The sequence below is a fragment of the Hypanus sabinus genome, chromosome 2 (genome assembly GCF_030144855.1).
Source record: "Hypanus sabinus isolate sHypSab1 chromosome 2, sHypSab1.hap1, whole genome shotgun sequence".
NCBI lineage: Eukaryota > Metazoa > Chordata > Chondrichthyes > Myliobatiformes > Dasyatidae > Hypanus > Hypanus sabinus.
In genome coordinates, this window is record NC_082707.1 from 184,799,802 (window position 1) to 184,814,333 (window position 14,532).

The 14,532-nt window shown below is 43.4% G+C and overlaps 1 protein-coding gene across 3 annotated transcripts in view; it reads left to right on the plus strand.

The window, feature by feature from the left end:
* Positions 1 to 14,532, plus strand: part of nrde2 (NRDE-2, necessary for RNA interference, domain containing) — a 109,630-nt gene that overhangs the window by 31,760 nt on the left and 63,338 nt on the right. For all 3 annotated transcript variants that reach the window (XM_059961201.1, XM_059961209.1, XM_059961216.1), the window contains one exon: positions 2,718 to 2,851. In XM_059961201.1, the coding sequence (XP_059817184.1) occupies positions 2,718 to 2,851 (134 nt within the window). The remainder of the gene's footprint in view (positions 1 to 2,717; positions 2,852 to 14,532) is intronic.

Below are 14,532 nucleotides of genomic sequence, written 5' to 3' on the forward strand. Positions count from 1 at the left end.
ATCATCCCTCAGCCGGTCGAAATACAGTTTTCCCCCACTATCCGAAGGTAGAGGGTTCCTATGAAATGGTTCATAAGCTGAAATGTCGTAAAGTGAAGAAGCAATTACCATTCATTTGTATGGGAAAAATATTTGAGCGTTCTCAGACCCAAAAAGTAACCTACCATATTAAACCAAATAACGCATAAAACCTAAAATAACACTAACATATAATAAAAGCAGGAATGATATGATGAATATACAGCCTATATAAAGTAGAAATATTGTTTCACTTATCAAAATCAGGAAGACAGCGAGCTGAAATCGATTTAGAGAAAAAAATTGGAATGTACACACGTGTGCACATTCCTATGCACGTACACGCCTACGCACGTACACACCTACACGCCTACGCACGTACATGCCTACACACGTACACACCTATGCACGTACACACCTACACACGTACACGCCTACGCACATCCACGCATGCGCAAACAACTGCCCGCACAAGGCTTCACAGTCATTGTAGTCTTTCTCTGTAAACACATTTAAAGTGGGCGTCTTGGTTAGCGAAAGCAGGTACTAATGCAGGTCTTTCGTAAGAGTGAGCTGTCGTAAAGCGAACGTTTGAAAAAATGGGAGCCACCTATATCCTTCAGCTCCTTCTCTGTATATATTTATTTAGTTAGTTAATTATTTAGAGATATAACATAGTAACAGGCCCTTCCAGCTGAACAAGCCTGCAATGAATTAAAACACCATCACGTATGTCTTTGGATTGTGGAAGGAAACACCCAGATCAAACCCATATGGTCAGTGTTGGCTTCCTCTTTTGCATGAGACGCCATTGGAAAAACATAATGTTCGAGTGGATAGCCAGAGGCTTATTTCCCAAAGTGGAAATGGCTAATATGAGGGGGCATAATTTTAAGGTGACTGGAGTAAAGAATGAGGGGGATAGTGGAACAGGTGTTGCACCTGCCCCTACACTTCCCTCACTACTATTCAGGGCCCCAAACAGCGACACTTCACCGGTGAGTCTATTGGGGTCACCTACTGTGTTCGGTGCTCCCCGTGTGGCCTCTTGTATATCGGTGAGACCTGATGTAGATTGAGAGACTGCTTTGCTGAGCACCTATGCTCCATCCACCAGAACAAGTGGGATCTCCCAGTGGCCATCCATTTTAATTCCACTATCCATTTCCATTCTGATATGTCCATCCGTGGCCTTCTCCACTGTCGCAATAAGGCCGTACTTCGATTGGAGGAACACCACCTTATATTCCATTTGGATAGCCTCCATCTTGATGGCATGAAAATTGATTTCTCAAGCTTCCAGTAATGCCTCCCCCCCCCCCCACTCCCCATCACTATTTCCCATCCCCTTGTCCCTCTGTCATGTTATCCCTTCACCTGTCCATAGTCTCCCTCTGGTGTTCCTTCTTCCCCCCCCCCACCCCCCCCCCGCCTTTCTTTCTTCCATGGCCTTCAGTCCCTTTCACCAATCAACTTCCCAGCTCTTTACTTCATCCCTCCCCCTTCAGGTTTCACCAATTGCCTGGTGTTTTTCTCTCTCTCCTCCCTCCACCTTTCAAATCTATTCCTCAGCTTTTTTCTCCAGTTCTGCTGAAGGGTTTCGGCTTGAAACATCGACTGCACTTTTTTCCATAGATGCTACCTGGCCTGCTGAGTTCCTCCAGCATTTTATGTGTGTTGTAGGGAGATGTCAGAAGTACAGGGTGTTGCCGAGTTACGAATGTCCGACTTACAAATGGCCTGCCATAAAGCCTATTTTCTTAAAAATTCATCAGCTCGAGGAAGGAGACTGCCATCTGCCATTTTAAGTCGGATCATGTTGCTGTTAACACTGTGTTGAGTGTGTAACTTTGTATTTGGCTTAAAATTTTCTTAGCAAGATTCACCCAGACGCCCCTTTTCCAGTCAGCACTGCCCCCACTTGTCCCATTTAACCTGTCTCAGTGTGGGTGGACTTTAGGACCCGGGGGAGCTTGGAACCCACTGCCCGCAGCTGCTGCTGAATCCGCAGTGTTTCTGTTCTGTTAACGGAAAACAATCACGATCGGAAATAAAGTGGAAATAATAAAGCAATCGGAAAGAGATGAAACACCATCGGTCATTGGAAAAGCGTTAGGCTACAGTCGGTTAATGATCGGAACAGTTTTAAAGGATAAAATGAGAATAATGGAGCACTCAAAAGGCCTTGCCCTGATGAAAGCTACAATTATTACTAAGCAATGCAGTGGTTTAATTATTAAATACATGTGTTTCTTAAGTGTTTTATGTGCATAGAAAGGTAAAATATATATTATATACTAAGACAAATGTTTGACTAACTGACGCTAAATAATACCAGATGTATCTGTTCCGACTTAAGTACAAATCCAACTTAAAGACAGACTTAGGAATGGAACTCGTTCGTAACCCGGGGACTTCCTGTAATTTTCTGTACGTAGGTGTATGGAATATGCTGGTAGAGATAGGTACATTAGGGACATTTAAGAGGCTAATGGATGAAAGAGATTTGGAGGGCTGTGTGGTAGGGAAGGGTTAGGTGGCTCTTAGAGTAAGTTAAATAGTTTTCACAGCTTTGTGGGCTGAAGGGCCGTTACTGTTCAACGAACTAAATAAAAGTCTAGGAGCTGTTTTTGACATTTGTATCACTTTGTTCTGCTGCATTCAATGATGTGACTAACTGCTTTTCTCTCCTTTTACAGCAATTTTCCTGCAACAATGTCATTTCTTACGACAGACCGGCCATTCGGAAAAAGCCATTGCCCTTTTCCAGGCCCTCATTGACTTCACCTTCTTCAAACCCGAGAGCGTTGCTGGGCTGACAACCAAGGCACAGGTAAAGCTGGCTTTTCTTCATAGCGTTAATGAATTCACCAGAGGTTCTATGTATTACACAGTAAGTGACATCCGATTACTCAGTTGTCTGGTGTCCTTTTGCACAGATTTTGTGCTCTCTTGGTGCTTATCTCAGCAGAGATGTTTTGATGATTTGTCATCACTATCCCTGGACTAAGAAGGGAGATAATTCAACCCAAAATCTCATTACTGGTTGCTGTCCTCTGGCTTAGGATGTATCAATCTTTCCCCGGATCTCTGTTTTGTAACTTCAAGCATCTTGTCCCTTTCCAGCAATCCCTCGAGGTAAGGCTAGTGTCTTCAGAAAGCAAAAAGATAAGATCAATATCTCAGATTCAGAGTCAGATTTATTTATCACACGCTCATTGAAGCAACCAACAGACCTGGATGTGCTGGGGAGAGCCCGCAAGTATCGCCACACGTTCCAGTGCCAATATAGCATGCACAAAATGCCTAGCAGAACAACATAGAACACAAAAATCTCAACACAACAACAGCAGAACAAGTCCTGTTACATATATACACAGAGACAGACAGGCGCCCCTCTAACTCCAGAACAGTCTCCACTCTTCAGGGTTTGGCTTTGAGCTTCGATTTCCAGACTTCTGATTGACCTTTGATCTTTGGTATTGACTCCCAGACTGGCTGATATCACCTTGAACTCCAGGACTGCTGACTGACTGACCCTCGTGCTTCCTCAGTCCGATCATGGGAACCACCAACCTGGGACAGCCAGGCATCCATGCATGTCCTTTGTCATCTGTCCACGTTGCTGGCCTCTGAGCATAGAGTGGAGGCATAGACTATGAATATCCTTCACCTATCCATATCACTGGCCTTTGAATGCAGAGCTGACCTCTAACTCAACATTCCTGTCCCTATACCCTAATCTAACTGTTACCCCCCCCCCCCACCACCACATCACTCTCCCTAAAACTTTTATTGTAGTGCTGAAAGCATATACTTAATGCAAATACCATTAATTTGGTCAAGGCAGATTGAAACAGAACTGTAGTTAAAAATGAAACCACAAGGAGCTTTTCATTGTTGATTATGCATGTCACATGCCCTTTATATTGAGGCAAAATTTATCACCGGCCTGGCCTTTGTGTGCTTGGATTTGCTCTATAAATGCCACAGTTAGTGTAACTACTAAAGTGCATGGGCAGCTGTAAAGCTGTATTTGTTACTTCTGACATGAATACCTTGCAAAGGAGCTATAAGAGCCATTTGCAAAGGTTAGCCATTTTATAATTGTCTGATGTAGTCTGAGCATTTCTGACTCAGTCCTGTGAAAGGCCCCGAGGCCTTTTGGTGGCATTAAAGGTGTCTGAGTGGAGCAACAGTTGATTGTTAAATATTTGGCACGTAAACTTCTGGATCTCTGACAACCCTTGATTGTTTCCGCTTCTTTAGTTTGGATGGACCTGGCCCTCCCCACCCTCACCCCCAGCCCTGCCAGGAGTGATGTGTCTTGGTCTTCGATGAGGTGGGGTTGACGGGGTGCTCAGTGTCACTAAGGAGCTGAAGCTGCTTGGTAGTGTTTGTTATTGAACCAAGTCAACCCACCACGTGATTATAAAAGCTGTAAACTGTATACAGTGTGCTTTTGGCTTTGCTTACAATGAGAGGCTGGGTAGGCTGGGTCTTTTATTCTTAGAGAGTCAGGCTGAGGGGTGACCTTTAGAAAGGTTTCTAAACGTACAAATCAGAATCAGGTTTATTATCACTGACGTACAAAATGTAGAGAAATTTATTGCTTTGGAGTGGCTGTACAGCACAAGGTAGCTGTACGGTTGTGGAGATAATGAAGCTTTGACTGTTTATTCCTCTCCATAGATGCTGTGTGATGCAGACTGAGGGACTTCCCTTCTTTCACCATCAACGCTATCTATCCTCAACTGCACCTCTTCCATTTTGCAGACGTCTGCCCTCACCCTGTCCTCGCGCCACCCTTTTATCCTCACCTACCACCCACCATCCTCCACATCCACCACGTAATTCTCTGTAACTTCTGCCAGATATTCCACTATCATGCACGTCTTTCTGCTGCTACACCTGCCCCTACACCTCCTCCCTCACTACCATTCAGGGTCCCAAGCAGTCCTTTCCAGGTGAGGCGACTCTTCACCTGTGAGTCTGTATCCAGTGTGGCTTCCTGTGTGTCGGTGAGATCCGGTGTGATTGGGATACTGCTTTGCCAAGCACCTACACCCTGTCCACCAGAAAAAGGGGGATCTTCCAGTGGCCACCCATTTTAATTCCACTTCCCTTTCCCATTCTGACATGTCAGTCCACGGCCTCCTCTGTAGTCGCAATGAGGCTGCACTCAGCTTGGAGGTGCCACACCTTGTATTCCATCTGGGTAGCCTCCAACCTCACAGCATGAACATCGATTTCTTAAACTTCAGGTAATGGTGTGTCCCCCTCACAATTTCCCATTCCCATTTCCCTCCCTCACCTTTCCTGTCCTCTCCGGTCAGACGCCCCCTTCTCCAGCCCTGTATCTCTTTCACCAATCAACTTCCCAGCCCTTTACTTCACCTCTCTCCCCCACTTCCCGGTTTCACCATTCACCTTGTGTTTCTTCTTCCCCTCACCCCCACCTTCTCTGACTCCTCATCTTTTTCTCTCCCGTCCTGATGAAGGGTCTCAGCCCGAAACGTCGACTGTACTCTTTTATTATAGATGTTGACTACCCTACTGACTCCAGCATTTTGTGTGTGATGCTTGAACCAGCAGACTATCCTGCGTTTGTGTTGATACAGTAAGTTGCGTGGTCACCTTTTCGTTTTTCTCTCAGGGTAGGGGAGTCTGAGCCAGAGGATATAGGTTTAACATCTCTGCTTTAAACATCTGCAGTTTATTCCCCTGTGTTAATGCTGCCTGACTTACTGAGTTCCTTAAGATTTCATGCATGTACAGAATCTTTAATGTTTATGCCATGAGTTTAAGGTGTGAAGGGTTAAAGAAAAACCTGAGTGGAAACTTTTCATACAGAGAGTGGTGAGTATATGGAATGAGCTGTCAGAGGAAGTGGTCGAGGTGGGTACAATTACAATGTGTAGGAGACATTTCGACAGTTACACGGATAGAAAAGGTTTAGAGCGATATATATGAGCCAAATTCCAGCAAATGGGACTAGTTTGATAAACATCTTGGTCTGAATGCATGGATTGGACTAAATGGCCCGTTTCCATGCTGTGTAACTCAAAAATGTGAAAACGTTAGATTATGAACATATCAGCAATATAATGGCATGGTAGCTCCATATTAATCCAAAAAGAATTTGCCTATCTACAGTAATTTTAACATAGAACATAGAGCAGTACAGCTCAGGAACAGGCCATTTGGCCCACAATATTTTGCAGAACCAACTAAAAAGCAAATTGGAAACACCCAAACACCAATCCCTCCTACCTATACCATTGCCATATCTCTCCATCTTCCTTACATCCATGTGCCTATCCAAACATCTCTCAAAAGCCTCAATGTATTTGCCTTTAACACCATACCAGGCAGCACACTCCAGCACATTTTACACTAATAATGTCAATTTCATGACTACTTTAAGATCAAGCACTTGCAGCATAGTTCTCACAGTTAATTGCCCCAAAACAGCAAACTGTTTAGGTAAACGCAAGAGGTTCTGCAGGTGCTGGCAATCCAGAACAACACCCACAAAATGCTCGAGGAACTCAACAGGTCAGGCAGGTCAATACGCGGTCAGTGTTTCAGGCCAAGACCCTTCATCAAACAGTTGAGGTGATTTTCACTGAGGGATAAAAATAAAGTAGGATACAGTGGAGAAATTCTGTAGTCTTTGCACGGAGAGTGCAGCGGATTGCTCACTTCTATCTGAGGAGTACAGGAAATGGGGTTCCTGATAAAATTCTCCAGCCCATCTCCCGTAAGTTGCACCTCCTATCTCTCTTCATCGAACATAAAACGTTATAACACTATATAGGCACTTCAACCTGCGATGTAGTACTGACCTTTTAAAACATAGAACATTACAGCACAGTACTGGTCCTGTGACTCACATTATTATGCCAACCCTTTAACTTGCTCCAACATCGATCTAACCCTTCCCTTCTCCATAGCCCTCCATTTTTTTTTCATAAATGCATCTCTAAAATGCCTCTAATGTGCCTATCTCTACCACCATCCCAGGCAGTATTTTCCATGTACACGCCGCTCTGTGTAAAAACAAAAAAACTTATTACATCTCTCCCCTGTACTTTCCTCCAGTCACCTTAAAATTATGCCCCCTTGTATAAGCCATTTCTGCTTTGGAAAGTCTAGTTTTCTACTTAGTTGATGCCTCTTATCATCTTACATTATCTCTGTCAAGTCACCTCTCATCCTCCTTCACTCCAAAGAGAAAAGGCCTAGCTCACTCAGCCTACCCTCATAAGACATGTTCAGGCAGCTTCCTAGTAAATCTCTTTTTAGTCAGTGGACTGGACTGTATTCAGGGAGTCATCTTCGAGTTGTCACTGACTTCATGAAAACCATGCTGTACATTCCCAAACCAAAAGCTGTGGATGAACTAGAAGGTTGTAGTCTGCTGAGGGCTAGATCTGTGGTATTTAAATCTGGTGATCCAGGTCTATGTAAGAAAACCAGGTATGACTTGTGGAGGGCTATTTCAAAAGCCAAGAAACAATTCCGGGAGAGGTTGGAGGCGACATTGGATGCAAGTCAACTCTGGCAGGGTTTGCAAGCCATTACTTACTATGAAGCAAAATCCAACTTGAATGGCAGTGATGCTTCACAACCAGACGTGCTCAGCTCCTTTTTTGCTCACTTTGAAAGGGGGAATAAAACCATAGCTATGAGGGTCCTTGCACCATCTGATCTCTTGTCTTGGAGGCTGACATCAGACTGTCTTTCAAGAGGGTGAGCCCTCGCAAAGCAGTAGGTCCTGATGGCGAACCTGGTAAGGCTCTGAAAACCTGTGCCAACCAACTGGCGGGAGTATTCAAAGACATTTTAAATCTCTCACTGCTGCAGTTGCAAGTTCCCACCTGCTTCCAAAGATCAACCACTGTAGCAGAGCCCAAGAAGAGCAGGATGTGCTGCCTCAATGACTACTATCTAGTAGCACTCGCATCTACAGGGCCGAAATCCCTTGAGAGGCTGATCATGGCTGGAGTCAACAGCCATCTCAGGAAGGACCTCAACCCACTGCAATGATATATCTGCAGCATATGTGATTTCAATGGCTTTCCATGCAGCCTTGGACCGTTTGGACAATGCAAATGTCAGGATGCTGTTTATTGGCTGTAGCTCATCATTTAACAGCATCATTCCTACAGCCATGATCGAAAAGCTACAGAACCTGGGCCTTTGTACCTCCCTCTGCAAATGGATCTTCTACTTCCTAACCGGAAGACCACAATCTATGCGGGTTGGAAGTAACATCTGCACGTCGCTGACAGTTAACACACGTGCACCACAGGGATGTGTGCTTAGCCCACTGCTCTACTCCTTCTATGCCTGTGACTGTGTGGCTAGACATAGCTCACGATACAACCATTGTTGCAGAATTTCAGATGGTGACAAAAGGGCATACAGGAGTAACATATACCAGCTGGTTGAGTGATGTCACAGCAACAACCTTGCACTCAGCATCAGTAGTATGAAAGAGCTGATGGTGGACCTCAGGAAGACAAAGAAGTGTGAGCCAATCAGAAATGGAGAGAGTGAGCAATTTCAAATTCCTGGGTGTCAATATCTTTAAGGATCTAACCTGGACAGGACATATTGATGCAGCTATAAAGAAGGTGAGACAGTGGCTATATTTCATTAGGAGTTTGAGGAGATTTGGTTTGTCAACTAAAACACTTGAGAACTTCTACAAATGTACCGTGGAGCACATTCTGACTGGCTGCATCACTAAATGGTTTGGGGTGTGGGGGAGAGCTACAGCCCAAGATTGAACCAAGTTGCAGAAACCTGTAAAATTAGTCAGCTCCATCTTGGTGTCTAGCTTCTGTAGTATCCAAGACACATTCAAGAAGTGGTGCTTTAGGCTTTCGTCACTAAAGATCCCCACCACCCAGGACTTGCCCTGTTCACACTGTTATCTTTGGGAAGCAGGTACAGGAGTCAGAAGGCACACACTCAGCGATTCAGGAACAGCTTCTGGCCTTCTGCCATCTGATTTCTAAATGGACAGTAAACCCAATGAACACTACCTCGCTATTTTTAAAATTTCTGTTATTTTGCTCTATTTATTTTAACTTAATTATTTAATAGACGTACGTATATTTAATGTAATTTTTTTCTCTATATTTATTTATCATGTATTTCATTGTACTGCTGTTGTAAAGTTAGCAAATTCCACAACATGTGCTGGTGAAATTAAATCTGATTCTGATTCCTCTGCACCCTCTCTAAAGCTTCCACATTCTTCCTCAAACGAGGTGACCAGAACTAACACAATATTCTATGTGCTAAACCTACTCCAAGATCAATCTAGTCTTTCCCTTCCATGCTAACTCCAAACTTACCTTGTCCTTGGGAGACATATTCTGATCATTTGAATTTGATATTCCACTAAACTGCTGAGAATACAGCTTCCTGTTTTATCCTAAGCACTGGCTGATACAGTTATTCCTTTTCTCATTGGGCACTTTTTTTAAGCCTCTCCTCCCTCCTCCCTAGCCAATCACCTTCATTTCCAAATATGCCGCTAATTCTCTGACCCTTCACATTTCATCGCCAGCCTCCCAGTTCTCCAAGCCATGCCTTTTTTGTTTGAATGCTTCCGATCATATTTTCTCCTCTGTTACTTTACTGCAATGTCTCTAACCAGAGTCATTTGTGTTGTGCTTTGCCAATATAATCGATTTTTGTACTTTCTGACCTGTCTGTAGCTTTTCAGACAAATGTCTATACTTTATCTTCATTTAAAATTGCCTGATAAGCACTTGCCTGCTTCTATCCTTGCCTGGAAACCATATAATAGATCAGAATCATGTTTAATATCACCGGCATTTGTTGTTATGCAATACATAATAGGAAGAAGTGTGAATTATAGTAAGTAATATATTTGCTGCTGCCAGAAGCATGGAGACGTGTAGGGATGCTCCCAGCACATTCTCGGGCTGTGTTAGTTGTTGTTGGCAAATGGCACATTTCACTGTACGTGTGACAAATAAAGTTCATCTTTAATCTTTACTCATAAATTCCCGTCTGATTCTCTTACAACCCACAGCGCTGGAGTTAATTCCTAGAAGTCAATCATTTCACCAACCAGCATGTCTTTTGGATGCGGGAGGAAACCGGATCACCTGGGAGTATTCACTGGGTCACAGGAAAAACATGCAGATTCCACTCAGATATAGCACTGGAGGTCAGAATTCAACCAGCTCGATGTAACTGTGACGTAATAAACATCGCACATGCTAGAAATTGGAAACCAGAACTAGAGGTACTCAGCATGTTGGGTAGTATACGCTAAGAGAAAAATAACCTTTCAGCCTCTTGTCCTTTGATTAAAAATAACTTAGAAATGATAGAGTTGCAGAGAAAAGTTGAGGGGTATTGGGAAAAGCAAAGTGAAGAGATGGAATGGTTCTAGTTGTAGTAGTGCAGGTTCAGAGGATGGAAGAGGTGTGGTGTGACCATAAAACTACCACCGTCTCTGAATTGAAAGTGTTTCCCTAATGCTGAACCAGCTAAAGAAACTGGAGAACAAAAGGCTTTGTCTTCAGTCCTCGTCACAATCTTGGTTCTTCAGCTACCAACTCCATTCCCTTCCCCAGACACTCTATGAAAAGTGACCAGAGCCTGCGTTCTCAGAGTGAGATTTACCTTAGGTACGAGCTCAGGCTGTATTGTGCAGGTGGAAACAAGACTACGGACTTGCAAAGTGACATGACTTACTCCTGCTTGATCTGTCCTCTCCAAAGTCCTCAGTTGAGGTTGTTAACAAACTTCAGTTATTTTAATGAGTTTGCTTCTGGTCATCCCATTCTCCACAGCTCTGCTGTCGAAATGTTAACCTGCACCAGGCCCCATTCAGCAACCACCCCTGTGCATGGTAGTCAGTATTGACACCCGCTTTGAAGTTCTCTGGGTCTTGCATCTCTCAATGTTGCTTTCGAGTCTCTTCTGCAGTGTTCAGCCCATGGATCATTGTGTTACAGCTTTTTGTTCACCCTCCTGTTTGTTTCTGTTGCCAGCCATGTCCTTGGATGCCAAAAGTCCATGTCCGTGGATTCCCTTTCTACACCATTCTCCTTTTCATAAATTAGACAAATTAATTGTATCAAAGGACTTACAAACTGACTGAGAAGGAGACACTCTGAGACTAATCTCACTTTAAGCTCTTGCTGTGAAGCCTCTTTAAGAAGCTCCCTAATAGCTTTTGGTACCTCATTATGTGGTAAGTGTAATTTTTGTGAAGTGACTTAGAATCTTTTCATTACATTAATTTGAATCAGGATTAATATCACCGGCGTATGTTGTGAAATTTGTTAACTTAGTGGCAGCAGTACAATGCAATACATGATTATATAGAGAGAAATAAAATAAATCAATTGCAGTAAGTGTATACAGCGTGCGTATATTAAGTAGTTAAATTAAGACTAGTGCAAAAACAGAAATAATATAAAAACAAAAAAAAATAGTGTTCATGGGTTCAATGTCCATTTAGGAATCGGATGGCAGAGGGGAAGAAGCTGTTCCTGAATCACTGAGTATGTGTCTTCAGGCTTCTGTACCTTCTACCTGATGGTAATAATGAGGAGAGGGCATGTCCTGGGTGATAGAGGTCCTTAATAATGGATGTCGCCTTTCTGAGGCACCGCTCCTTGAAGATGTCTTGGATACCACAGAGGCTAGTACCCAGGATGGAGCTGACTAATTTTGCAACTTAACATGGTTTCTTTCAATCCTGTGCAGTGCTCCACCCCCACACCAGACGGTGATGCAGCCAGTCAGAATGCTCTCCATGGCACATCTGTAGATGTTTTCAAGTATTTTAGGTGACAAACCAAATCTCCTCAAACTCCTCACGAAATATAGCCACTGTCTGGTCTCCTATTTAGCTGCATCGATATGTTAGATTCTCAAACACCTTGACACCCAGAAACATGAAACTGCTCACTTTCTCCACTTCTGATCCCTCTGTGAGGATTGGTATGTGTTCCTTCCTCTTACCCTTCCTGAAGTCTTTGGTCTTACTGACATAGAGTGCAATGTTGTTGCTGCAACACCTCTCAACTGGCTGGTATACCTTGCTCCTGTATGCCCTCTTGTCTCCCATCTAAGATTCTGCCAACAGTGGTTGTATCATCAGGGAATTTGTAGATGGCATTTGAGCTATATTTAGCCACTCAGTTATGGGTATAGAGAGAGCAGAGGTGTGCCAGTGTTGATTGTCAGGGAGGAGGAGATATTATTTCCGGTCTGCACAGATTGTTGTCTCTTGGTTAGGAAGTCGAGGATCCAGTTGCAGAGGGAGGTACAGAGGGCCAGATTCTGCAGCTTTTTGATTAGGACTGTGGGAATGATGATGTTAAATTCTGATCTATAGTCAATGAACAGCATCCTGACGAAGGTATTTGTATTGTCCAGGTGATTGAAGGCTGTGTAAAGGCTGTGTATCTGCCATTGTGGCAATAGGCAAATTGCTCTGGATGCAGGTCTTTGCTGAGGCAGGAGTTGATTCTAGCCATGACCAACCTCTCAAAGCATTTCATCACGGAAGATGTGAGTGCTACTGGCTGATCATCATTAAGGCAGCTCACACTACTCTTCACGGGCACTGGTATGATTGTTGCCTTTTGAACAGGTGGAAACTTCTGACCGTAGCGGTGAGAGGCTGAAACTGCCCTTGAATACTCCCGCCAGTTGGTTGCTGCAAGTTTTCAGAGCCTGACCAGTTACTTCATTGGGGCCTGCAGCCCTGTGAGAGTTCACGCTCCAGAACGATAGCCTTACATTTGCCTCCGAGACAGAGATCACAGGGTTGCTGGGTGCAGCAGGGATCTTCACAGCTGTAGTCGTACTCTCCCTTTTAAAGTGGGCATAGAAAGTGTTGAGCTCGTATGGACTGAAGCAATGCTGTCATTCATGCTATTGGGTTTCACTTGTAGGAAGTAATTTCCTGCAAACCATACCAGAGTTGATGTGCATCCGATGTTGCCTCCAACCTCACTTGTAATTGTCTCTTCGCTCTTGAAATAGCCCTCCACAAGTCATATCTGGTTTTCTTGTACAGAGCTGGGTCACCATACAATGTCACAGATCTAGCCCTCAGCAGATGACAAACTTACATTAAATGGGTGATATAAAGATATTTTTTGATGTGCTCCCCACTGGTCCAAAAGTGTTGAGGCTCGTGGTTGACTGCTGTGGTTATGGTGTGCTACATTACTCACAGGAGTATTTTTAAATGTCCTAGATAACCATATGAAATTGAGAGTTGACAGCAATCCTCCCAGATATCTGCAGTGCAGTAGCAGTTGGCTACTAGAACATTATGTGCCTAAATCAAAAAGAATGTATCCACCAATATTCTACAGATACTTTTAAAGCTTAAAGAAACAATTAAAACCATTGTTTTTTAAAATGCAAGTTTTGACCAAAACAAAAGCACGTATTGGAAAAAGTCAGTTGGTTAAGAGATGGACTAGGAGTGCCCCCAAGTGGTGGAATAGTTTTAGAGAGTTTTACGATTCTTTGCTAAGGTCCTTTAATGATGAGTGGAGCCTGAAGCAGTGGGTATTTTTCAACCTACGTCTACACCGTGGTTGGTGGATTATCCTATATGAAAGAAATCTACTTCAGTGAAGTAGACTCTGCTGGGAGACCATGTGACATAAGAGCGGGATTAGGCTATTTGGCCCATCGAGTATGCTCTGCTATTCCATCATGGCTGATTTATTATCCCTCTCAACTCCATTCTCTTGTCTTCGCCCCATAACCTTTGATGCCCTTACTAATCAAGAACCTGTCAACCTCAATTTTAAAAATATCCAATGACTTGGCCTCCACACCTGTCTGTGGTGATGAATTCCACAAATTCACAACCCTCTGGCTAAAGAAATGTTTTGTCATCTCTGTTCTAAAGGGACATCCTTCTGTGCTGCAATGGGGTAAGAGATTGAGGGGTAATTGTGTAAAGATTTATAAAATCCTGAGGTGCATAGATAAGGTGAATGGTAACCGTCTTTTTTTCAGGATCAGAGAGTCTAAAGCTAAAGGGTATTGTGCTGTCTTTACGACAGTTATTTAGTTTATAATATTTTCGCTTAGTAATTCATTCAATAGTACTTTCTAGTTAGAATTAGAAGTGTTTAAAGTATATTCATTGCATGTAAAATATATTGGCATGCGATGACGTCACATCCAGTTTCGCCGCGTCTTGTGGGAAAATACCGGTTTGGAATTAGCGCGAGGGTGGGGGGCTTACCACGAGGCACACCTGAGCAGAAGTTGTTTTGCAGGCATGAGAAATCACAGTGAGAGCAACGCTGTAAGTTAATAGATAATCGATATATTGAACTAAGATGTTAATGCCAATCCTGTTAGAAGTAACGACGGTCAATAATGTTTATGCTTTCGTTAGTTAAAGAGTTGCGGATAGTTTGCATGGAAGTGTATTTAAAGTAGTCAATGGAGCAGGTAAACTCTCCCTGTATA